Genomic DNA, 26057 nt, shown 5'->3' with positions numbered 1-26057 from the left:
TGTTCGACAGCTCGTATATGAAACTCTAAATTTAGTGAATAGTGAGAATAAAGGAGTGTCAATGTATATGTTTAAAAGAGATGCTTTTTAAAAAACATAAGTGGATGATGGTAGCACAAAATTGTAAATTTAATTAATGCCACTCAATTGTATGGTTCAAAGTGGTTAAAAATGGAAATTTTAAGTTGTATATGTGTTACCACAATAAAAAAAATCCATAAATAAGATATTACACAAACTGTTCTGTAACCTGTCTTTCCTAAACACAATTTTTAAATGCACTGGCCACTACCAATATCATACTTTAAAGTTTTATTTTAACATATAAATATGCTTATATGTTAAATATAATACCATAAGTCCTAGCTTATTTTTTATTATTAAAGCTAAACATATTTATATGTTTTTCTGGTGGGGTGTTCATCTCTCATTGATTCGTAAAAAGTCTTTGTACCTTAAGACTATGTATCCTTTGATAGGCTGCAAATATTTTTTCTCAATTGGGCAGGAATCTTTTATACTTTCTAATTTCTTAAGAATTAAAGGGATAACAAAACAAATTTTGGTGCTAGATTATCTGGGTTCAAAATCTGGCTCTGACATTTCCTAGAAATAAAAGTGTGCAGATTACTTTATCAGTATCTATTACATGTCTGTACATATCTATTACATGTCTGTAACAGGGAACAACATCCTTGGGCTTTTGTGAGGATTAAATGATTTTTACTTATGTAGGTTTAGTTCATCTACCTGAAGCATTTAGAAAAATGCTCAGCGTATATTAAGCTTTATACAACTGTTACCCATGATGATGATAACTGACAACATATGCAGAGCCACTGTATTTCTGAATCTTGTTTAGTAATAAAGAAGTTTAAGACCACATCGTTATTAGACAAAAATATAAATAAAAGCTTTCAACTTCTTGTATATGCTAAGAGTTTTAAATAAAGATCTCTTGAATATGGTACATGGTCCAAGTACCCAAAATTAATTTTATGACAAAATTATCAGTCTAAATACTTTTGAAAGCCTAGTATTTTTTTTAATGGCTATAAATATGCCACCAAGTTGAAAAGTTTTTATTTTGCTAAGATATACAAATGGAATTAATACAATAGTCCACACATTCTATGGTTTCTAAACATTTACCACCAATGGTTTCCATAAGAGGCTGTTTTCCTTCAGAATTCAGAAACAGTTCAGATGTTTGAAATTCTGAGAAAGTCCAACTTTCCCTCCTTCCAACCCAAATTAATTTTTCTTTTCAGAAGTCTTGCCTGATGTTTTCTTTGTTTGCCTCTCCATGTTGCTGCTTAATTTGATAGATTTCATTTTCTAGTTGTACAATAGTCCGTTCAATCTCATAATTCTTACTAACCAGGGATACCCAACTAGAATAGGAAAAAAAGGAAAAATTACCCAAAGAAAATTCCTCTTGGAATATTTTACGGTATATATATTTTCACCCACAGCCATAATGCTAACCTTCATTTTCTAACTCTCCATTTGAAAAAACTGGAGGAAACTGGGTAAAGCATACATGGGATTTCTGTATTATATCTTATAATTGATGTGAATCTACAGTTATCTCAAAATAGAAAGTTTAGTTAAAAAAAGCAAACTGGACACAGATGAAAAGAGAAATTAGTAAAACAGAAGGAATGTGGAAAACAGACAGAAAATAGCACTTAATCGGATTAACAGAAAAGAAGAGAAAATAGGGCTGAGGCAATACTTAAAAAGATAATGGTAGAGAAATTCCTAGAAATGATTTTTAAAAAAAGGCAATCCATAGATTCAAGGAGATTCCCTCCTTTCCCTCCCAAAAAATCTTTAGGAGAAGGAAAACAAAAACAAAAACAAAAACAAAAACAAACAAAAAAAATGAAAGAAAAGAAACATGCATGCACACGCATCTATATTTATAAGATTATATCAGCTTGAAGAAAAATGTGAAAAGATACATAATAAGGCATGGAGGTGAAAGGGAGGGTAAAGCAAGAATGATGTGGGTGGTGAAGAGAGGGATATAGCAAACAAAAAAGGGAAGAGATATGACATAAAAATTCATGATTATATTTAGGGATGTGTACAAACATGTATGTGTATGTTCATACATTTAAAAAATGAAATGTATACACAAAGGGAAAAATAAGTGAGGCACAAATTATCAGAAAAGGCATGGAATCTGTCCCCTGCAAGATTTAAGAGAGAGACAGGTACTTTTTTCTTTTAAAAGAAGAATGCAGGTAGAATTCTATTCAAAACCAGAAATACTGGACTGAAATAGGACTCCGTACGCCAGGATCATTTAGCAGCGGTTCAACTCTTGTTGCCTCTCATTGCCTTCCAAACCCAGACCTCCAAAAGGGTAAAGGCAGCAAAAAGCAGAGTTCAGAAAGTAGCATTCCTTTGACACCTGTAGCATCCTATTTGAACACTAAATCACATTATTGAATCTTAACTTTAAAATATACTAAGCAATTAAAAAGATGATGGAATTATGGATACTCACGTTGACTCCATTTCTCTCAATTTAGATCCAGCTGTTAGTTGCATGTTCTTTCGCTGCCAGTTTAAATCTTGAATGTGTTTCCTGTAAAAATTTATACAATCCAATTACATTTTATGTAAGACTAAGATCAACAGAAAAATCAATAATCAACACAATCTCCTGACTATATACACATACATACACACACACACACAGTTATGAACTACTTCTAGGTATTAACTTTCTTCTTCCGATTTTTTCAATTACAAATTTCATAAAACATGCACTCCATGAAAAATTAAAACACACACAGACACATTAAAAATCAAGTCCACCCTTCCTTCTCCCTGGTAACTGCTGTTCAGTTTGGTGGGTGTCCTCCTAGACTCTTTCCTGTATGCATGTACAGATTAATTTTTTATATAAAATCAGATTATATATGCTATTCTGCAAACTTTCCCCCTTCTGAAAGTACTGTTTCTAAGTCTGCAAACTACCTGGAAGAGATGGTTTGAGACCTTAGGCCTATTTCTCCTGTACTCAGCAAACCCAATGCCAGATGCTAGACAAAGAGTAGATCAATCTCTACTCCCATGACTGTAGTCTCACTGGTTTCTTTTTCTTCCCATTCTCTACTATATCTATTATGGGTTCATCTAAACTATACTCTAAAATAGGAAAAAACAATTTACCTTAACTTCTGGAGCTCTTTCTGGGCATGTTCAATCATATGAACTAAATTTCTAAAGAAGGAAAAGAGAAAATTAGAGGAAGGTACATTAATATCTATTAATGCCAACTAAAAGCGAACTATTTGGTTGATAACTATTTTTTCCTGCTAAAAATAGTTAATATTTACTGAGCTTTCTATGCCAAGTGCCATATTAGATACTTTAAAATATCAACTAATTTAATCCTCACAGGAATTCTTTAAGTTAAGTATTGTCCGGCGCCTTCTCGCTCGGTCCCGCGCGTCCTGTCCTCGGCCGGCAAGGAGAACAGAGGGAAAGAGGGAGAGACGCAGACAAACTGACACTTGAGGTACGCAATGGCAGTGAATGCAAGCCTTTTACTGGAGCCAGGAAGAAAATTTTCTCTGTTACATATTCCACACGAGGCCCTATACCCCGTGGGAGAACAACCTCTATGCGGCCGTCAGGCACGGCTCCCTGTGGGCTGTCTCCCCGAGGCTAGCCCGGGTAATTTCTTATATACAATAGTTACAACCAATGTGCTGGCAGTACGCAAGCGTGTACAATAGGCTAGCAGCAACCGCTGCCTCATGCGTCATATGCGGAAGCAGGATACGGGCGCCATCTTGGCTCAAACGATGGGCGGGGGCTACTCTGGAGCAGGTCGCGGCGTGTCCACTAGGCCCTAACCCGGAAAGCGGCTCCCCACAAAGTATGATTTATTATCTCTATTTTACATGTGAGGAAGCTGAGATTTAGAAAGCTTAAGCAACTTGGTCAAGATCACTGAAGTACTGCATTTGATAGTCCTCAGCACAGAGTGATTACTGAAGCCAAGGAATGTGTCATGAGTAAGTGAAAGAGCCGGATTCTAATTCAGGTCTTCTAAACTCTAGAGCCCAGTTTACTACTACCTGGATTTTGAGTACTTCTGTCACTTCTTAAACTGCCATGACCTCTTTTCATAGAGAAGATGCAAAATACCTGATAGGATTAGCCCCATTAAATTTTCCTCTTTATCTACATTTATCATGTCATTCTCCCTGCCTGTCTACTGATAATTAGAGAGAGAGGAAAAGGAAACTGTTGTGGAAAGCTGGTGATTCAGATTTCAGTCCAAGCCTGCTCTAACTGGCACAGGGGAAACGATGAATGATAAAGAGTACCATATGTTGATTATCATTCAAATGTTTCAACAGATTTCAGTTTCTTTTCTTTTGTTTTTAAAATAACAGCTTTATTGGTATAATTTCATTTTATGGCAGGAGCTCAATCATCTTTGAGGACTATTTCAACCACAATGGTCCTGCTGTGCTCTCATTCTAGATTCAAAATTGATTGCTGGCTTTTGTGACCCCAATTTCCTGCTGCTCACTTGAGTTACTCTCCTATCTCTACCAACTGTTTTCCTTTCACAACTGCAACTGCCTCAAGATTCAGTGTTCAAACAGCTGTGCCACTCTAGTATTTCCCTCAGTTCACCCCATTTTTCTTGGCTTCAATAATCACTCTATGCTGAGGACTATCAAATTTAGGACTCTATTTCTGACTTCTAACCATCAACAGGGAGCTTTCCTTTGAAGTACCTCTTCCTGAAAGCCTAGTTTGTTGTCTTCTCCCTTCTGCCACCTCAAGCAAGTGGAACATATTTCTATTACGAAACTTATTGCATTGTATCCCGGAAAACAGGAGACTTGGGTTCTAATCCTAGCTCTGCCCTCAGCAGCTGTGTATCCTCAGATGAGTCACCTGATGTCACTGGGGCTAAGCCTACCTATCTGTAAAAATCAGAGCTGACCTTGAAGATTTCTAAAGGTATCGCTTCAGTAACAAAATTCTAAGTTGTAAGCACAGTATTTTCTCCTTATTAATGAAACGCTATTTCTTCAGCAGTCTACACTGCTGAAGTTTTCTGCCAGCATGTCTGATACCCCAAAACCTTTCATGGGCAAAGAAAATTTACTTTGATAAAATATAGTACACCACCCCTGGAGAAGTGTCTGTTGGGTATGGAGAAGACAAAATATGCTCGTGGAAAAGTTAAACACTATACATTATTATGTGATTAAACAGAAAACAAGGGATGTGCACAGTAATTAGCATAGTTATTCAGAAGAAGGAGAGATTACTAGAAGCAGAATTTCAATCAGGGAAGACAAGTAAGCAATCTTGAGTTGGCACTTAAGTTAAATTGGGGTAGAATAAATAAGGGCATTCCAGGAGGAGGCAAGGCATAAACAAAGATCCAGAGGCAGGGTTTATGATGATCACCAGTGAGACAACTAGTTTGGATTGAGTAAAAGCCTACAACTGAGGTTTGGAAGGCCTGAATACCATGTCAAATAGTCTGGACCTTACCTTGCAGGTAATGGGGTATTATTAAAAGTTTCCAGGCAGCTGACTGACAAGTTGAAAGCAATGTTCTCGGCAATTCAATATTCTTTCCCCTGCAACCCCCTCCCCCCCCATTCCTGGAACTCTTTCCTCTCCTCTGAATATCCAAATCTCACACTTCTTTACTGACCCTCATTCTTAATGTCCCTTCTCTGAATCTCTGTAGTTTACAGATCAGAACATACAATGTAGCACTCGCCTCTATACTATCAAAAATGGACTACTGGTTATTTTGCATAGAACATCCTGTCTCCTCAACTAGATAAACCTTCTTGAAAACAAGGATTACATTTTCCACCCTGAAACAGACCGTTTTTGATTGATCTGCTTCTTAATTTCTTAATCATCCTGGCCCCATTCTCTCTTTTTTTCCGAGAACCCTTGCAACATGTTCGTGAAAGAAACTGAGCTGTTTGCTCTGCAGAATTTCTCAAATTGTAATTTTGCCCACTGGATCCTCATATGGTCACAGAAATTTAAAACATTCTTTAGAGTTCTGAAAAGGTATTTATCATTTTGTGGTTTTGCTTTATTTTATAGTTATATTTCAGGATACTTGTGCTGTTTGGATGTGCTATGTTCCCTAAAATGCCATGTTCTCTGATGCAATCTAGTAGGGGCAGACATATTAGTATTGGTTAGGCTGGAATCCTCTGATTGCATGTCTCCATGGAGATGAGACTCAATCAATTGTGGGTGAGACCTTTGTTTGGGTAATTTCCTTGGAGGTGTAACCGTACCCATTCAGGGTGGGTCTTAATTGAATCACTGGAGTCCTATAAGTGTTCACAGACAGAAGGTGCTGCAGTCAAGACAGACACTTTGAAGAATGCACAGGAGCTGAGAGTGGAGCTGGAACACAACTTGGGATTAGCAGATGCCAGCCATGTGCCTTTCCAGCTAACAGAGGTTTTCCGGATGCCATTGGCCTTCCTTCAGTGAAGATATATTTGTGTTGATGCCTTCATTTGGACATTTTTATGGCCTTCAGATTGTAACTTTGTAACCAAATAAACCCTGTTCTAGTTTGCTAATGCTGCCGGAATGCAAAACACCAGAAATGGATTGGCTTTTATAAAAGGGGGTTTATTTGGTTACACAGTTACAGCCTTAAGGCCATAAAGTGTCCAAGGTAACACATCAGCAATCGGGTACCTTCACTGGAGGATGGCCAATGGTGTCCGGAAAACCTCTGTTAGCTGGGAAGGCATGTGGCTGGCGTCTGCTCCAAAGTTCTGGTTTCAAAATGGCTTTCTCCCAGGATGTTTCTCTCTAGGCTGCAGTTCCTCAAAAATGTCACTCTTAGTTGCACTTGGGGTATTTGCCCTCTCTCAGCTTCTCCAGAGCAAGAGTCTGCTTTCAACGGCTGTCTTCAAAATGTCTCTCATCTGCAGCTCCTGTGCTTTTTTCAAAGTGTCCGTCTTGGCTGTAGCTCCTCTTCAAAATGTCACTCACAGCTGCACTGAGGCTCCACTGATCAAGGCCCACCCTGAATGGGCGGGGCCATGCCTCCATGGAAATATCTCATCAGAGTTATCACCTACAGTTGGGTGGGGCACATTTCCATGCAAATCTAATCAGCATCAAAATGTCTGCCCCACAAGACTGCATCAAAGATTATGACTTTTTCTGGGGGACATAATACATTCAAACCAGCACACCCCGTTTATAAAAGCCAATCCATTTCTGCTGTTTTGCAAATGGCAGCATTAGCAAATCGGAACAACTAAAAAACAACTAAAAAACAGTTTTATATACAGTCATGAGGTTCAATGGCTTCTTCTTCCTTAAACAGTTAATAGACTCAGGGGATTTTAGGACTTCATGGGGCCACAGAGATAAATAAGGAAAATGACCCCTAGATAGATAATAAATGCTAAAGCTAAAGCTAGTGACAAAGAACAGAAATAGGAGGTAAGTGGCTAGTTTTGGCAGAAAAATCCTTTCTGGTGTAAATTCTCCAGTTAGATGCAATCTCCACCATTCTACTATATGGTGACTTGTATATCAGACCTCAAGAACTCATTTCCTTACAGTATTATATAATAAAAGTGGTAGTTAGGTTGAGGTCATCTTGGTACTACTGAACTCTTAGAGGTGACTCTCAAAGCAATGGCTTTTCATACAGGTTGAAATTCTAGGCCATGGTCCCAAGTAAAATATAGCTATACTTATTTCCACCCCACATTCCTTGCCCTACTCCCCACACTCCTTAAAAATTCCAAAGCTGGGGTGAGTTGGATTTAAAAAAAAAAAAAAAAAAAGAATCTTCTTACTCATTATATACTTTCCAGGCATTGCACCCATGCTGTGACATTAGCTCCAGATTCTCAATTCGAACAGCCTGATGCTCTAACTGGGCCATAGAATTGTTTACACATTCTTGCCATGCAGTAATATCATTTTTCTGACCTGAGGAAGGAGCTGGAAGCTCATACCTGGAATCAAACAACAAGAAAATAAAATAAAACCATATATCCCTCCAAGCCTTCATCCATCCCTCCTCTCAAAAGAATACCCTATGTGTCTATGCACGCTGTGAAGACTAAAGACTGAAGATAGGATGTGGACCTTGCAATAAGAAACCTATTTTTCTTAAGAACCAATTCATGTACAGAGAACATTAAGGCACCACTATATACAGTAACAAAAATTGTTCATTTCAATGTCTAATATAAGAAAAATTGATCAAATAAGCTGGTATTTCATATAAAAGGTTCTCTATTAGCTACTTAATGATGCTACAGAAGAATACTGAATAACATTAAATTTTTATATAGTAAGTGGAAAAAGTAAGATACAAGAAACTATGCAATCTTTTTTTTTGGTAAAAATCATATACACCCCTCTAAAAGAAAAAATGAGAAAAATGTAATTCTTTGCATTGGGAACTTACTGCACTCTCTCTCTTTATACCACACCTTCCTTTAACACTGCCAAGATGATCAGCAAATGTGCTCTTTGTAAATCTCAGCTCATTACTAATGAATTACTACAAATGAAGTTCTACTCTCTACTTTTTAAAATTTTTACCAGATATTGTAAAAACTCCAAATTATGGAGTTTTCCTGTGAAAAGCAAGGGCCAGACAACGTGATTAAGAAGTAATAAACTGTTTTGTTGTGGTTGTTGTTTAAAAAAAACAGCTTAAAATATACACCACAAATACAGCATTTTTCTAACTTTTAACCATAATCCATGGTAAGAAATATATTTTACATTGTAATCCTGTATACAAATACGTGTAACTGAACAGAAGTTTCAGGAAACAATACTTCTCTTGATATGTAATGCGCTGATTTCTATTCTCTTTCTTTAAATAAGTGTTGCTGGTGTTTTTCTAAATTTATTTTATTACCTGTTGCTTAATAGGTCATCTCCTATGGTTTGAAACATATTGCCACGAAGGAATTACTATCATTATGAAAACTTTTAGAGTAGAGACACCAGGAAATGGAAGTATTGAGGAGTCTTGGAAGTTGCCTACCTCATAGATCTATCCTGCTTTCATCATACAGGTCAGATAGGAAAATGGAGCGTAAGAAAGGGAAGAAATCCCGAACCTCTGGTTCCACAGACTCAAACCTCTCTTATAATATAAACATAAGCTGAGAGGATAGTTCAATTGTTCATGTACTCCCTTCCTACAGAACTCTGTCAGATTACCGAATGGTTTTCAGAGTTACAGGTATCTTAGAGCTAAAAAAACTCAGATGCTAACTAATCCAGTCTCTGTTTTAGAGAAAATAACAAAGGGTGTTATTGTTTTCCCCCCTGGGGAAGGGTAAAGAAAGGAGAGTTTTCTATCAAGTGACATTGGAAGGCAGACAGTAGAACCAAAGTCAAACCATCAGGCACTTTGCAATTCCTAATGTGCCTTTTATAAGATAAAGCGGTATGGAATTCCATACTTTCTGCATGATTTTTCTGTAAGCCTACAACTGCTTTAATGGAAAAAAAAAAGGGACTGAGATAATCTTGTGTACAAAAGAGAAAAAAAGCTGAACTCCTGCCCTGAGTGAAATGCACACAAATCGGATCTACTCTGAAAAATACAAACATTGCTCGAGATGAGCATCGCATCAGCAGGTTTTTCAAAATCATTAGTGCCTATACAGAACAATTTAAAGAAAAAAAGGTATTTCCAGTGTTTATATATATATATATTAAAAAAAAAGTGAAGCAGGGATCATCATAAGCCATAACATTGGTTATACTACATACACACACACAATCAGTGAAGAACCTGATGTCTAATTAAGGACATTGGGATATTTTCTTGGGAATTCTTAAACATGAATTTCACTACAATTTACATAAATTTCACTACAATTTAGTTACCACTCCCTTGTTGTTGGATTTTAAAATATTTTTGCACTTTTAAATAATGGTGCCAAGAACATCTTTCAACATTACAAGGGGATTAAATGAACCACTGTTACATGAAAACACACAAATACATAAAAAAGGACAAGAATTTTTTCTTTTATACATTTACTAAGACATGGCTACAGCACTGTTTAATAAACGAAAATTAAACAATGATTCGAACCCAGCTGAAACCAGAAATAGGACTTACCGTTTCATACTGAGCAATTCAATTGGTTGTCGGGCAGCCAGTCTTTCAAATTCATTTCTCATTATATCGGTCTAATGTACAAATCAGAGAATTATTTTCAAAATCATAATTACAAATTAAAATTAATCACAAAAACATATAATGAATAAAACCTACTCAGGTATTTACACTATCCAATATAATGGATTATTTCCTTTCCCTCAAGTCTTCTCTGGGGTAAATACTCTGTAGGAGCTGGAGAAGGAAAAAACACACAGAGTGAATTCACACTTCTATTCCTTACCCAGGTCAGGCAGGAAAGATAAGGGAGAAAACAATTTACCCTAAATCAGTGGTTCTTATCCTCAGCAGCACATTAGAATCAGCTGGGGAGTTCTGAAAACAATACCAATCCCCACCACCCCTAATCCTTCTCCCAGACTTCCATTTAATTGGTCTGGGGTGGGGCCTGGACAGGGTTATTACGATTTTTGTTTTTAACTCATCAGTTGATTGTCAAGTGAAGTCAATCCTGAGAACCATGGTTCTAAGTTTTCATTGGGGATGGGGGAACAGGGGAAAGAACTTGGACATAAAATAATCTGCTTTAGGATTATTTTGGTCCTGGTTATTTTCACACTTTGCTCTTTCAAAGAATGGAGGAGAAGCAGGGAGAGGGCACAAAAAGAACTGATTCTGCTATCTGTTCTAGCAATTTTACTATTTTCATTAGAATATAGTAGAACTGTACCCTTTTAGGGCCATTCTGGGGACCAATATCCTATTCCAGTTCTGTTTTGCCCATTCCCTATTCCAAGTATAAAAAATTGTTTAAGTGCAATATTCATTTATAGTAATATCTCAGTTATACCATATAATTTCAGTTTTCTGAGGACTTCAACTATCTCAACCATGAAAGACTAAAAAAAGTAAGAAAAAAGGCCTTCCAGAAGCCCTGACTCCTGTATAAAAGTTTTGCATTAAGCATTTCTCATAGGAGAAAGCTTTTTTGGTTTTTTTTTGGCTATTGCTGAGTTACATACAGCTCTAACAAAACATGGTTATCTAGTTTCCTGCAGAAAACCAGAGCATTCTAGCAAGAGGGATATGCACAGTGACAAGGAGTAACAACTGATAATTAGATAAGAGAGAAACTATTAAAATCTGGTACAAGTAGTCCTCAGCAATGTAACATAGAAGCCCTTACCTAACTCCACCTTGCTGGTAGGTGACAGATCTGGAATTTTAACCACTGTCTTCAAAGACAGAGCCTACATTCTCAGGGATCTTGTGGAGATTAAATGAGGTAAATCATGAAAAGAACTTTTAGGCATGTCTGGCACACAGTAAGCATTCATTAAATAAAAGTGCCCTAGAAGCTCTTCATACATTCAATTGATAAATACTTGGGGGGCTATTGTGTGCCAGGCACTGTTTGAATTGATGACAATACAGTGTGAAGATATCATGGAATTAAATCAAATATGCCTTCCTCAACCATCCAATCTAATGTTGCCACTGGTCACTCTATCACATTACAACTTTAATTCTCTATACAGCATTTATCAATAATATAATTTTCTGGTTTATTTATTTGTCTGTCTCAACACTCTAGAATGTAAACTCCAAGAGTATGGGCTTTGCCTATCCTGTTCCTCAATGCCAGGCACATAACAGACCTTCATAAATAGTTATTAAATGAATTAATGGAGGAGTAATTTCAAAACGGGTTTAAGGTCTTGGGCAAATTACTTAGCCTAAGTCACAGTCTTCCCATCTTAAAAATGGGGATAATAAACATATAGCTCATAGAGCTGTTTTGAGAATTGAGAGAGTAAGCCCAACACACTCTTTAGCTCCTATTGTTAGGAAGGAATTAAATAACCAGTATACTAATTATAAAGGCAAGAAATACATGTTGTATTTAACAGAGCTAAAAAAAAAAAAAAACAACTGTTAAAATATTTAAACATTTGTGATTGGATGCAGTTATCTGAACTCTTCAGAAATCAGTCCAGTAAGGAAGCATTCCTGAACTTAGTTCTTAATGTAACAATCTACATCTGGGAAACTATATTTAGAAAAAGTGTGGTAAAATAACATTTAGGACCAACTCTCTCCTACTTAATACTTAACCAACTTGTTTTATATAATTGGGGGAAACACCCACACGTTCTGTATTGATGCCTAACAGAATCCAATCGTTTAGAAATAATATTTTACATTTCATTTAGCTGATCAGCCCCTAACTAGTATCCTGGGTGTACTTCTAGGCCAACCAATTTAGAATGGTATATAGGTAATTTAGATACCGTTTATCCCTTCATTCGTTCAGATATTGGGTTAACACAAAGCTCGCCGTCTAGTGGTTCTAAAGAACCAAGATAATTAGGCAGATATAAATAACAGCAAACGTAAGTCACTTGTTTTAGAGTGGATCTCAGAAAAGCGGATCCCTTTGAGAATTGGTATATGTTTGCATTAAGGTAGGGGGTTCGATGATTCCCAGAAGGATCTCAGGAGAAGAACCCCGGAGGAGAATGCTGATCTATCTAGATGTTTTCAATGCACTGACACCTATACGACGGGGTAATTAGTACTTAGGGAAGACAATAGTTAATGCTGAAATTTGAAATTCACTTTACGTAGATTTGACTCTCAATCAAAAACAAATATTCACAGGAATTCTCGCCACACGCCGGGCTCAAGGCATTACACTTACTTCAAAAGCAGAATAATCCGGGGCTGTGAGGTAGCTCAGGTAGTTCTTAGTAGGTCGGTATCTGCGAGTTTCCTCCTCCACGAGCGCAGCAGCCTAAGCACGAGAAAAGGGGGCAGGGAATGGGAGGCAAATTCTAATGTGCTCCTTCCAGCCAAGTAAAGGCCAAGGTGCGCTGGGTGAGCTACACAAACACCCCTCACTCACCGCTTCCCGCACACCAGGTGCTTCATAACCTTGATCAAAATAGGGTAGCGCATCCACCACAACCTCTCCAGCAACCAAACCTGTGCCCGCCATTCCAAGAACCTTAAGTTCGTGAGAGTTTTCTGAGTTTGCGCAGTCTCAGGCCTATTTAACTACTACTGCGTCCGCTACTGACGTAACCACGTCGCTGGTTGATTGGCCTACTCATGCGCAGTTGATAGTACCGAAGGCGCGTTTGCCCGGCTTCTAGGAATTGCCGCGCCGTTTTAGTTTGGTTGGACTTGACGTCACTTCCAGATTTTCCTGAGTCCGCGGAAGATCCCTATTTCCTCTTTCTGCCTTGCTTTACGTTTCTGCCTCCGAATGGAGGCAGTTTGGGAGGAACCTGAAAGTTTTCGTTTCCTCCAGGACGTTACCTTGGAGGGAAGCCTTTCAAGATTTTTCGTGGTAACTGGCTGCAGAATTTGGCGGGGAGAAACTGGTTTCCTAGCTGGGTTTACCTCCCTAACCTTCTTCCTTCCCTTGAACTTTGCGCCCTTTGTGCCGGGTTTTTGTCCTTTTGCGCTTCCTTGCTGTTTCCCCACTGTCCTTAACTTTTGGTAGCTTGAGGATCTTTACACTGGATAAGTGCAGTTCATTCATAGACCCTAAAGTGGTCGCCAGTTTCCAGTTAAACTTGTGAAAGTTCAGGGTCTGCATAACAAAAGGAATCTTATTCCCGCTCAAGTCAAGAGTGGTAATCGTCCACCTCCTAAAATTTAAAAATCCCGTCGTTTTGTGTTTTTGCCTTTAGGGCTTCTGGTGATAGAAAAGTGTACCTCTGCCTCCAACCATGCCTGCTGCTAAGGAATATGAATCCCACAGTGTATGCAATCTAAACCCAGATTTAGTTAGCGAAGAGCAGAAATGTTGGCCACAGTTATTAAGTCTGGCTGGTCTAAGAACAAATCTGATTAACCTACTGTGATGGTTAATTTCACATGTCAACTTCTTTATGTTATGGTGTCCACTTACTTGGTCAAGTGAGCACTGGCCTGATAGTGTAAGGATATTTCATAGATGGAGCTAAATCATTAGTCAGTTGATTGCATCTAGGACTGATTACATCTACAAACAATAAAGGAGATTGCATTCAGCCATGAGGAGTCTTCTCATCTGTAATGGTTTGGAGTTATGTACCCCAGAAAAACATGTTTTAAATCTTAATCCTTTCTTGTAGGTGTGAGCCCATTGTAAGTAGAAGCATTTGGTGAGATTACTTCTGTTAAGATGTGGCCCAACTCAATCAGGATGGGTCTTATTCCTATTGCTGGACTCCTTTATAGGCAGAATGAAATTCAGACAGAGAAAAAGGAGAGAAAGAGAGAGAGAGAAAGCCATAGAGTGAGTAGCCAGAAGCTGAACATCAGTGGAACCTGGAAGAGAAAACAGAAGCCAGGAGAGGGCGCCATGGGCATTGCCCTGTGGCAGAGGCGCCCAGGACCAAGCATCACCAGCCAGTCCCAGAACACCAGTCTTTGGTAATAAAGCATTGCCTTGATGATGCCTTGATGATGCCTTGATTTGAACTTGTCCTAGCCTGAAAACCGTGAGCCAATAAATTCCCGTTGTTTAAGCTCATTGCATGGCATTTGCTTGAGCAGCCAAGAAAACTAAAACATGATCCAATAGTTGGAGGCCTTAAATGGAGAACTGAGGATCTCAGCAAGCAGAATATCATTTCTATCTCTACCTCAGACTGCCGCTTTTCCTAGGGAATTCAATGTCACCTTCATCGAGTGTCCGACTTGCGGCCTGCCCTATGGAATTCAGACTTGCCAGTTCCCATGGTTATGTGGAACAATTCCTGTGATAAATCTTAATTTTACATATACACATGGAACACACAAACACACACACACATGCTCTGTCTGGAAGACCCTGACTAATACATTACCATTAGTTAGATAAATATACTAGCTGTAGGTATAAGTAAAGTAAAAGATCTTTACATTTTAAGCAATTTTATTTAAAATCCTCCAGGAGATTTATGGTATTTTTATGTGTTCATTCTTTAAAAGATCTGTAAACAACATTTTATACAAATCTTGGGCAATTCTGTTACAAACATGTACAGAATTCTTAATACTTTACAAAAAACAAAATACAACAGACTCAAGGAAAGGAAGCAGCTTCAAGTTGCGGAGATGAAGTAAGGCCCCCATCCCCGAAGTGAAGGTTTCCTCACAGACCCTGGATGGCCAGGATCCACCACAGTAATCTTCCCTACCTCATTTTATAAACACTTACTTCCCAATTTGTTCCTTAGGGTTGGAGTGTTAGAAGAGACCAAATGGGGAGATATTTAGGAGGAGTCCTATGGGGTATAGCTGCTTAATAAAAAATTTTAAGAAGACATAGGCTCAGTTCTATTCCCTGCACCCACATCACTGGTCTTTAAATGGTGTCTACTTCAGAGACATTCATGCATACCTGATTGGGTTGTAAAGACAATACCATACAGGTCAATAAATTGTACCAGAGTACAGAGTTAATAATGTTTTGTTAAGTTCAAATTAATATTTTTTGTTAATTTAAACCATCAGTAGGAATTGAAGAAAACAAACTGATATTTGTTATAACACTTATAATTAAAATGTTCATATTCTGAGTCCAATTTAATCAAAGCAAAAAGTCCAACATTTCTAGGGGAGCCAAAAAATCTCATCTAAGGCACCACAGTTTGAAGTTCCTCATCCTCAGAGCTGGGAGGTGGCTCTGGGACACATCAACTTAACAGAAAAGTTTTATAGTTATAATTCCACAGAGCTTAAATTTCCATCTGCAGGATTAACCAACTTTCTCTGTGTTCATGAAGTAATAGTCCTGGGATTCAATACTGCCATCTGTTGTATAACGTTGGGCAAGTTATTTAACCTCTTTGAATCCCAGTTTCTTCATTGGTAAAAGGGAGATACAAATATCTCTCATACGGTTGATTTAAGGATTGAATAAGATGACATACATATATGTAGCATAGTACATGGCACATAGTAGAACCAAAAAAAAAAAAAAAATCCAACAACAAAAAAGGTAGTTCCCCTCCCTTGAAAAGACATTTCTTAATAGCTGTAATTCCATAAAGTTTCATGTTAACACATGAGGGACAGACTACCCAAGTTCCACACAGCATGGAGAAGGAGCTGCATAATGGCTACCTGTATACTCAATAACAATGTTAACAAGTAGGGTTTCCACATAATTGGGATTCCCCTAGGCAGAACATTAGATGAAAAAAAAAATGGAGATACATAAGGATATATATATATTGCTTAGCCAGGCTCAAACATCTCATGGGGTTAAAGCTGCCATGGTATTTCAGTGATGAGAATTACATGTGTAGGGCTAGAGATTTCCACTTCTATCATGCCTCCCTAGTACCCCAAACTCGGTATTTCCCTCATTCTGCTCATCCTTGAGCTGTTTTTAAAATGCAACACCAACAAGTCTTTACCTTGCAAAAGACAAGTGCCTTCACAAAGTACAAAACACAGAAAATAAGTACAAGTATCAAGCAGAAAAGGCCACTTTAAAAAAAATTGGAGGCAGAGCGAAGAAAGCACTGGTTCCAGATTACTTCCAGTAATTCTCCAGTGATTACTATAGCAAGAACAGGAGAATCTTCCTCTGAGAGGCTGATCTGCTCTGAAACCTTTAAACTTTCAAGGATTTTGTAGAATACTTCAAGGCATCCTGACTTGGAGAAATATTTTCTTTCGCACTTTCTGTTCTACTTAGGATGGAGACAAAGATTTCATTTCTTCTGCAGAAATTTCATTTTACTTCCTAAAGGAAAGGAAAAATAGTGTGAACTCTCATAATTCATTTTTAATTATTGCAGATTATTTGAGGCAAGGGATTAACAATCCATTCAAAAAAGCCCAGGAGTAAACTGCTGTTTCAACCTATCAGTTTCAGAATGTGTATTCTGAAATCAAATTTTAATATTATTCACCAAAAAACCCCCAAGTGTCTAATTGTAGCAGGAGAGGAAACTCTGACATCACCTAATCCAGTGGTTCTCAACCCTAACCAAAGGTTAAAGTCACCTGGTCTGCTCCCCAGAGACTTCTCGGAGCCAAGGAAGAAAACATTTTTTAAGTTTCCCAGAGCTGAAAAGCATTGATCTAATCTAACCCTCATGATTTGAAGAGAAAATAATAGCCCAGGACACAATTTAACCATGGTCTCTCAACTAGTTAAGGCAGGCCTAATTAGGGACATATATTTCTAAGACCATAGAATGTAGGTGCTTCGTTGTTTTGGACTAGCCACACTGCTGTATTCTTATATTGGATAATTAATGCTAACTATAATTGAAAAATCATAATTGCTTCTTTATAAAGTAAAAAATTAAGAGACTGGCAGGAAATCCTCTTTTGCTTCAGTTTCTATCTATAAACCATGTGCTTTTAATCTGGAGTCCATGGATGAGCTTCAAGGGGTCCAAGAAGTTCCTAAAGTTATTTGCAATATTTGTTTGTATGCCCTAAGTGTGTGTTTTTCTGGAAAGAAGGGACAGAAGTTTTATAAGGTTCTCTAAGGATTGTGGCTTAGAATATGAAAAGTCTTATGTCAATGAGGGGACAGTTTTGGGAGCTTCATCTGAGGGAAACAGTCCCATGGATCACTCAATAGGGAATCCAACCTCTGAGAAAGACTCCCTTTTGTGCAAAACAGTTGGGAATGCTGGTTAGCCTGCTTGAGGTTATCAATACTCACATTTATTGCTCATATGATTATAAAACCTTTGTGATGAGGCATGCTTATTGCTAAAGGTGTTTAAGCCATTAACTGACAAGAAAATACAGCAACTCACCAAGACTCCGCAAAATTTTATTCACTCCACTAGGCTCAGACCCAGGAATTGTTTCCAAATACTGGAGAGCCCGGACCTCAAACAAACCTATGAGGAAAACTCATGTTGGTGAAACTGTCTAACAGGCAAGACTAAAATTTAAATAAAACTCCATGTAAAACAATATTACAAAGTAAATAATTCCCATAGTAAAAACTCAGATTGTGAGCCCTTGTAGCTATTACACTTTTTTTTTCTTCCTATTTGTCAAGTACTCACTAAATAGTGAGAAAGAACTTTCTGGTGGAAACTGACCTTTCACCCCACTTTTCCGAAGCTCTCGGTCCTGGATGAATCCTGCAAACATCTGAGTCTCCATGAAGAGACCCAGGAAGTGGCGCACACTTCGGGAAGTGTGGGACTTACGGAATGGCTCCCTTTGGAATACACGCGCCCCACGTTCAGTGACAGTCATGCTCAAAGAATAATGTCCCACCAGCTCCACAAAAAACCTGACAAATGCTTCAGACACCAGAGAGTTGAGCGTCACATCTGCTGCAGGATGGAAAAAAAAAGAAAAGAAAAGAAACGAATTCCTAAGTTTTGTGTATCTGGGAACATCAGCTCTGGTTATGGAAGTACTGCCTAAGAAGTCATACATTAAAGGACTGAGAATAAATTCTGATTCGTAGCTTTCTTGTACTCGCCATGACTTGCAGAAAAGCAAATGGTTTATACCCTTTGTTCCGGTTTGCTAATGCTGATGGAATGCAAAACACTAGAAATGGACTGGCTTTTATTTGGAGACACAGTTACAGTCTTAAGGCCATAAAGTGTCCAACGTAAGGCATCAACAAAGCGGGTACCTTCACTGAAGGATGGCTGATGGCATCCAAAAACCTCTTTAGCTGGGAAGGCACATGGCTGGTGTCTGCTTGCTCCCAGGCTGCATTTCAAAATGGCATTCTCCAAAATGTCAGTGTCAGCTTCCGATGGCCGGCTTCAAAATGTGTCTCTCAGCTGTAGCTCCTCCAAAATGTCACCCTTAGTTGCTCTCCAAAATGGCATTCACATCTGCTCTGAGTTCCTTCTGTTTGTCAACTCTTTTATATGGCTCCAGTGATTTAATTCAGATCGACCCTGAATGGGTGGGGTAACACCTCCATGGAAATTATCCAATCAAAGGTCTTGCTCACAGGTGATGGAGGCACATCTCGATAGCAACACTCAATCAATAGGTTTCAACCTAATCACCACTAACACATCTGCCCCCACAAGATTGCATTAAAGAACATGGCTTTTGGTGAGACATAACATATCCAAACTAGCACACCCTTACCTTCATTTTTTCCCCAAACATACTGTCATTAAATCTTGCAGCCTGGCTTACACATCTGTGATTCCAGTGAAACTGCTCTTTCAAAGGCCACCAGTGAGAACCGGCTAAATTCAAGTGCTTTTCTATTTTTTATCCCGTAAACTTTATGCTGCATTTGTGCTGACCACCTCATCATTCCTCTTGTCTCCCACAACTTTATGCTCTCGATTTCCTGATTCTTTTCCTGACTTCATGACCAAGCATTTGTTTTTCTGTCACCTCTTCTTCCTCTTGCTGACCACTTTTTCTCTTCAATACTCCCTTCCTTAAAGAGCTAACTGGCACATCAAAAGAACTGGTTTTCTATGTTGATAATTCAGAATGTGAAATTTCATTAACATTCCCTTTGTACGTTTTAAGGTGACCTCTGGCAATCATCATTTGGCTGTCCCATTAGCACTTTAAATTCTATCTGTCTAAAAGTCACCATATTGGGTCTTTTTTGGAATTTGGTAGAATATAAATCAAATAAGTAAACAATACATGCCTAAAAGCAAATTCATTAATTTCCCCATCAAATCTGTTTCCCTGTCAACTTTTCCATTTCATATAGCACCGTGATTATTCCATAATAAAAATTTTTTTGAGAGCTTAAGATATGTGAAACACTGTTATTAAGTGCTTTTACAAATGTCATAATTGCATGAGGTAGGTATTGTTATTTCGCTGTTACAGATGAGGAAACTGAGACTCAAAATGATTCAAGAAATTCTCCAGGATCATCCTATATAGTAAGTGGAGGGGCTGCAACACTCTCAAGTAAGGTGATCACTAACCACTATAATATAATATACTGCCTCCCAGGTAGGTTTCAGGCTCAAACCTCAGCTTTGACTTACATTTCTACTTTTTTTCTATATTCAAATAGTCTATTTTTTCTCCCTTCACAATGTCTTTTGTTCTTTTCCATAAGCTCTAGGCAGAACTGGGAATCAGGGACCTAGGTTTAGTCAGAGTTCGACCATGAAGCTAGTGGTTAGCTCACTTGACCTCTCTTGTCCTCTCTTTTCATATGTGCATAATCAGGGGGCTGCTTAGGTGATTTCTAAGGTCTCTTCCAGCATTATATTTCTATTCTAATCTAGGCTTTCCCTATATTTTGTTCAACAGACTTCCCTCATCTCTTTTCTTCTGCAGTTTAGAATCCATGGTACCACTGCTACATGTATCTTCAATACCTGTCTGCTCTCCCATCCCCTCCAGTAACTGCCCAATTTCTCTTGCAGCAAAATTTCTTGAAAGAGTTATCTACGTCTGTTGTACTCATTGCCTTGCATCTAATTCACTTTCTTTTTTTTTTTTTATTAAATTCAGTTTTATTGAAATACATTCACACACCATACAATCATCCATGGTATACAATCCACTGTCCACCGTATGATAACATAGTTATGCGTTCATCACCACAATCTATCTCTGAACATTTTCCTTACATCAGAAAGAACCAGAACAAGAATAAAAAATAAAAGTGAAAAAAGAACACACAAATCATCCCCCCATCCCACCCCATTTGTCCTTTAGTTTTTATCCCCATTTTTAGATAAAGAGGGTGTGATCCACAAGGTCTTCACAATCACACTGTCACCCCTTGTAATCTACATTATTATATAACTGTCTTCAGGAGTCCAGACTGCTGGGTTGGGGTTTGGTAGTTTCAGGTATTTACTTCTAGCTATTCCAATACATTAAAACCTAAGAGGTGTTATCTATATAATGCATAAGAACGTCCACCAGAGTGACCTCTCGACTCCATTTGAAATCTCTCGGTCACTGAAACTATTTCATCTCATTTTGCATCCCCCTTTTGGTCAAGAAGATACTCTCAGTCCCATGATGCCGGGTCCACATTCATCCCTGGGAGTCATATTCTGCATTGCCAGGGAGATTTACACCCCTGGGAGTCGGGTCCCACGTAGGGGGGAGGGCAGCAAGTTCACCTGTTGAGATGGCTCAGTTAGAGAGAGAGAGGGCCACATCTGAGCAACAAAGAGGTACTCAGGGGGAGACTCTTAGGCACCATTACATGCAAGTTTAGACTCTCCTTTGTGGTAATGCGCTTCATAAGGGCAAGTCCCATGCTCGAGGGCTCAGCACATCAAACCGCCAGTCCCAATGTTTGTGACAACATCAACACCAGCCCAGGTGAGGATGTCCAACACATCCGCACCTTCCCCCAGATCCTCGGGGCTGGGGAGGGGGAGGCTGTAAATATATTTTTTATTATCTTCCCAAATTACTCTGGGATGTGTCACTATTTCACTCCAGCCTATACTAACCTACCGTATCTCACTTCCTATTCAAAGTTCCATGCAATTGTAATTCACTTTCTTTTGTATTAAATTACATTTTTCTATAATTTATCTATCATTCTTGGTTCCCTTTTTAATGTACATACATTATATATTCTTCTGTATATATAACTATTTCATAAGGTGAACAATGAAATGAATATCCAACGACTCACCACATGGCTTAAAAACAGAACATTACTAACATCTCTGATGCTCCCTGTGTGACTCCCTCTCAATGGTGTCATTCTCCCACTTTCCAATAGAGGGTGACAATTATTTAGAATTTTGTGTTTATCTTTCTCTTGCTTTACATTATAGTTTTGCTATACACATTTGTAACCCCTAACAACCATGTTGTTAGGTTTCATATTCTTCTGAAACTATTGCTTTATTCAATATTGTTCTTTTAAGATTCATTTTTTTAACAGTTTTATTCATACACCATACAATCCATCCTAAGTGTACAATCAGTGGCTCTTGGTATAATCACAGAGTTATGCATTCACCACTACAGTTAATATGAGAACATTCTCATTTCTTCCAAAGAGAAAAATCCTATATCCCTTATCATTGACATTTAGCTTTGGTGTAGTAAGATTCATTTTTAATGCTATATTCTCCTGTCAAGGGACAACTGGGTTGTTTTAGTTTTTGCTATCACATACAATGCAACTATGAAAATTATTTTACTTATTTCCTAGAGAACATGTTCAGGGGTTTCTGTATATTTCTACAGTAGAACTGTTGGGTTATGGGGTATATACATCTTTAATTTTATTATTTGGTGCAAAATTGTTTTCCATAGTGGTTGAACTAATTCATACATTCTTCCCAACACTTGATATTGTCAGGCTTAAATTTTTGCCAATAACAGTGGTGTCTCATTGTGGTTATAATTTACATTTCCCTAACTTGGATGATGATTCATGTCTCTTCACACGTTTTTGGGCTTTTCATGTTTCCTCTCCTATGAAAAGACTGTTCATATCTTCCCCCCATTTTTTGCTTGGGTTGTTCATCTTTTTCTTATTGAGTTGTAGCAATTTGTTATAAATTTGAGTTACTATACCTTTGCAATTGTATTTGTTGAAAAAGTCTTCACCTAGTTTGTGGCTTTTTAAAAATTTCTTTTCCATGGTGTCCCTTGCTGAACAGAAGTTTTAAATTTTAACATAGGCAAATTTATTGAACTTTTCCTATATTGTTTGTATTCTTTGTGCCAAATTTAAGAATCCATCACTGTCCCAAGGACATAAAATATTCTCATATTCTTTTCTAACACTTAAGTCTTTAAGTCACTGGAATTAATTTTGTGTATAGTATGAGGGAAGGATCCATCTTCATTTTTTTTCATATGAGAAACCAACTGCCCTATCACTATTTATTGAACAGTTCATCTTTTTCCCATAGATGTGCAATGCCAGCTCTGACAATCAAGTTTCCAGATGCAAGTGAGCTCTCTATTCTTTCCATTGCTCAATTTATTTATTCCTGCACCCAAACCAAACTTTTAATTACTATTAAACTTTATAATAAATCTTCAATAAACAAGCTCTTCAGTCTTGTTCTTTTTCAGAAGTGTCTTAGCTATTCTTGGCCTTTGTACTTCCACGTACATTCTAGAATCAGATGAATGACATTTCACTTCTCTCGAGCCTTTCCAATCATGTTATCTTCCCATCATTCCACTGAATCTCCTGTCATAAAGGTATTCCAAGCCTATTATCAAATCCAATGGTCAAGTCTCAGTCCTCATATTTGACCTCTTCACAGCATTAGGCACAACTGTTTGCTCTTTCCTTCATAAAGTACTTTCTTCACTCAGCTTCTGTAATGTCACACTCTCCTTGTTTTTCTCTTCATTAGCTGTTCCTCTTAGTCTCCTTTTCTGGTTACTTCTCTTCCCAACTTCCTAATATTGGAAATCTAACCACATCATTCCCAACCAACCCAGGGCCCAAGCCTTAAGTCTCTCTTTTATTCTATCTATACTCCTTCTATAGGGTAATCTCATCTAGTCTAATAGCTTTAAAATAGAAATTTCTACATGTTTATGTCTAGCCCAAATCTTCTTTCTGACTCCCACATTCATGTATACAAATAGCTACCTGGTATTTCAAGCTTAACATCCAAAACTAAACTTTTAATTGCATCTCTGAACCTTCTTCCCTAATGTTCCCATCAAGTTCTCTCATCTGTAAAATGAGGATTCACCATTTTCCCACAGAAAAATACCTGCTTTACAAGGATATTATAAAGATGAAATAAGATGTATGTTAAGTACTTAGCATAATGCCTGGTACATAGTAAGCACCCAATAAGTATTACTCACCAACTTATTCAACAAATATATACTGAATACCTACTTATCAAATACCTATTTTAATACTGTTTAAAGTATTGGGGATAGAAGAAAAAAACAGTCACTGCCCTCTTGGAATTCACATTCTAGCTCATTAGATGGTGATAAGAGCCATGGAAAAAAATATGGCAGAGAAGGAAGATAGGGAATGCTGGAGGATGGGTCCAATTTTAAACAAGATGGTCAGGAGGGGATTTCCAGAGAAAGTGACATGTGAGCATGGACCCAAAGGAGGAAAGGGCAGGAGTCATGTGGATATCTAGGGGAGTAGTAGTCCACAAAGGGAAAAAGGCATATGCAAAGGTTTTTAAAGAGAAAGAGCACTGGCATATCTGAGGATCAGCTAGGAAGCTGACTATAAAATTGTCAAAGAACAGGTAATCTAAAATCTAACACTTCTGTATATCCAAAAGTGCTTAGCAGGGTGCTGAGCATCCACTAAATACTAACTACCTTGACTTTAAGTCATCAGCCCACTTGTCTCATACCTTGTGAAAAATTCTGCTCCTGAGCCAAAATTTCATTTCGTTCTTCCAAAATCTGTATCAGGGCAGCTTGGAGTTTAGGTGGTAGAATTTCATTCTCATCAGACACCTTTAACAAAAGAAAATAAAATTTTGCATGAGCTCTGACAGAGAAACCTCGAAAGTACTAGTTAGGTCTCCAAAATTCTACAGCTGGCTTTGTATACTTTTGGCTGAAGAGTTTTTCTGAAGTTTCATTCCCTATTTGAGCAGAGTCCATGATGTTTATGTATGTATCTTAACTATCTCTTGAGAAAAATAAATAATATACTTGATAAACTTTTCTGGGTCTTAAATCAAATAATACCTACAACCAGTACTTTTCCACCAAATATCTCTCCTCTGCAAGTCTTATGCCACATTACAAAGATCATCCAAATAAATGTTGTTTCAAATGTGATGAGCTAATTAATTAAAAACAAAACAAAACAAAAACGTCAAAGAACCAAAGTCCTGGAGAACATTGCTTTCACTCTGTGTTTTGGAGCTAACAAACCTATATATACATTATGTATAGAGTACTAGTCTAAAAAGGCTTACCTAGCTCTCCCCTCTACTTCAATATCCAGAATAGATGACCACCATCTTTTTTGCCCCCACTGTACCTTGCACAAATTTTTACTATGCCATTTCTAAAGGTTTCAAAGTTCCCCTGTTAGACCACAGGTCTGAGGGCTCAAACTCTGTCTTATTCATCTTTAGATTCTGATAGGCTAACAGAATATCTAGAAATAATAGGTGCTTAATAAATGCTTATTAAATTTAATTAAATTAGAGGCTTATATGTCAACCCATCTATACTTAAAGGGAGGATCTCCTCTTTTGAGAATATTCATTCTATTTCCTTCTTCCTTCTTTGGGATAGACAGCTATAAACCCAAGCCAAAATTTTCAGGTCAATCTTGCATGATTGTCAATTCAAGCATATGTAGGAGCTAAAAGTCTTGCCTGAGTCATCTCTTCTAAGTACTTTCACATGTTTTCTGTCCAATTATCTATAGAGAGACCTTTTTTCCCAAATGTTATGTAATCACCTCATTTGTCACTCACCTCCTGTAAGAACTTGTCTGCACAGAGATCAACTATCAGCACCTATGGGACAAAGGAGCCGGGCAAGTTAAACCAGAGACATTCACTGAGCAATTTATTATGTACTGCTATATCAAGAAGGGTGTTTTAATTCTTTCAAGCCATGGGAGTGGTTTTAAAAAGAATTAACTAAAAATTATACTCCATTAAAAAGTAATCCCATCAACATATCAACATCTAAAAAAAATGAAGCAGGCATATCTATAGATTAAGAAAGTCCTAAAAATAACATGTCAACCAAAAGCAATGTATGGACTTTATCTGGGTCCTAATTCAAAAACAAACTATTAAAAATTTATGAGACAACTAGAAATCTGAACACTAGGTTTTTCTGATTTTAAGGAATTATAATGATTAAATGCTTCAGGAGTGATAATGGCACTGTGGTTATTGTTAAATGCCCTTATGTTTTAGAAATTCATATTGTAATATTTAAAAGTGAAATGATGTCAAGGATATGTTTCAAAATATTTTGGGGGACAAGAACGGTAAGCATAAAGATAGGCCAT

At 37.7% G+C, this 26057-nt stretch overlaps 2 protein-coding genes across 6 annotated transcripts in view; both read right to left on the bottom strand.

Annotated features, from left to right (window-relative positions):
• Window positions 1–1066: 1066 nt before the first annotated feature.
• On the bottom strand, window positions 1067–13220 carry BCAS2 (BCAS2 pre-mRNA processing factor). Its single transcript, XM_037826306.1, has 7 exons — window positions 13068–13220; window positions 12864–12956; window positions 10163–10233; window positions 7860–8021; window positions 3190–3240; window positions 2519–2599; window positions 1067–1394 (listed from the first exon to the last, which is right to left on the bottom strand). The coding sequence occupies exons 1-7, from the start codon at window positions 13158–13160 to the stop codon at window positions 1268–1270; spliced, it is 678 nt and encodes a 225-aa protein (XP_037682234.1). The 5' UTR covers window positions 13161–13220; the 3' UTR covers window positions 1067–1267.
• A 1869-nt stretch (window positions 13221–15089) lies between these two features.
• DENND2C (DENN domain containing 2C) overlaps window positions 15090–26057 on the bottom strand; it is a 136290-nt gene continuing 125322 nt past the window's right edge. For 3 of the 5 annotated variants that reach the window (XM_037826301.1, XM_037826302.1, XM_037826303.1), the window contains 5 exons: window positions 25510–25551; window positions 24424–24529; window positions 18220–18459; window positions 17926–18012; window positions 15090–16892 (listed from right to left, as the gene is read on the bottom strand). In XM_037826301.1, coding sequence (XP_037682229.1) covers window positions 16861–16892; window positions 17926–18012; window positions 18220–18459; window positions 24424–24529; window positions 25510–25551 — 507 coding nt within the window. In that variant the 3' untranslated portion in view covers window positions 15090–16860. The remainder of the gene's footprint in view (window positions 16893–17925; window positions 18013–18219; window positions 18460–24423; window positions 24530–25509; window positions 25552–26057) is intronic. The other 2 variants (XM_037826304.1, XM_037826305.1) reach the window with 2 other exon arrangements.

Source organism: Choloepus didactylus, chromosome 2 (genome assembly GCF_015220235.1).
Source record: "Choloepus didactylus isolate mChoDid1 chromosome 2, mChoDid1.pri, whole genome shotgun sequence".
Lineage (NCBI taxonomy): Eukaryota > Metazoa > Chordata > Mammalia > Pilosa > Megalonychidae > Choloepus > Choloepus didactylus.
This window is presented reverse-complemented; position numbering and strand designations above follow the sequence as displayed.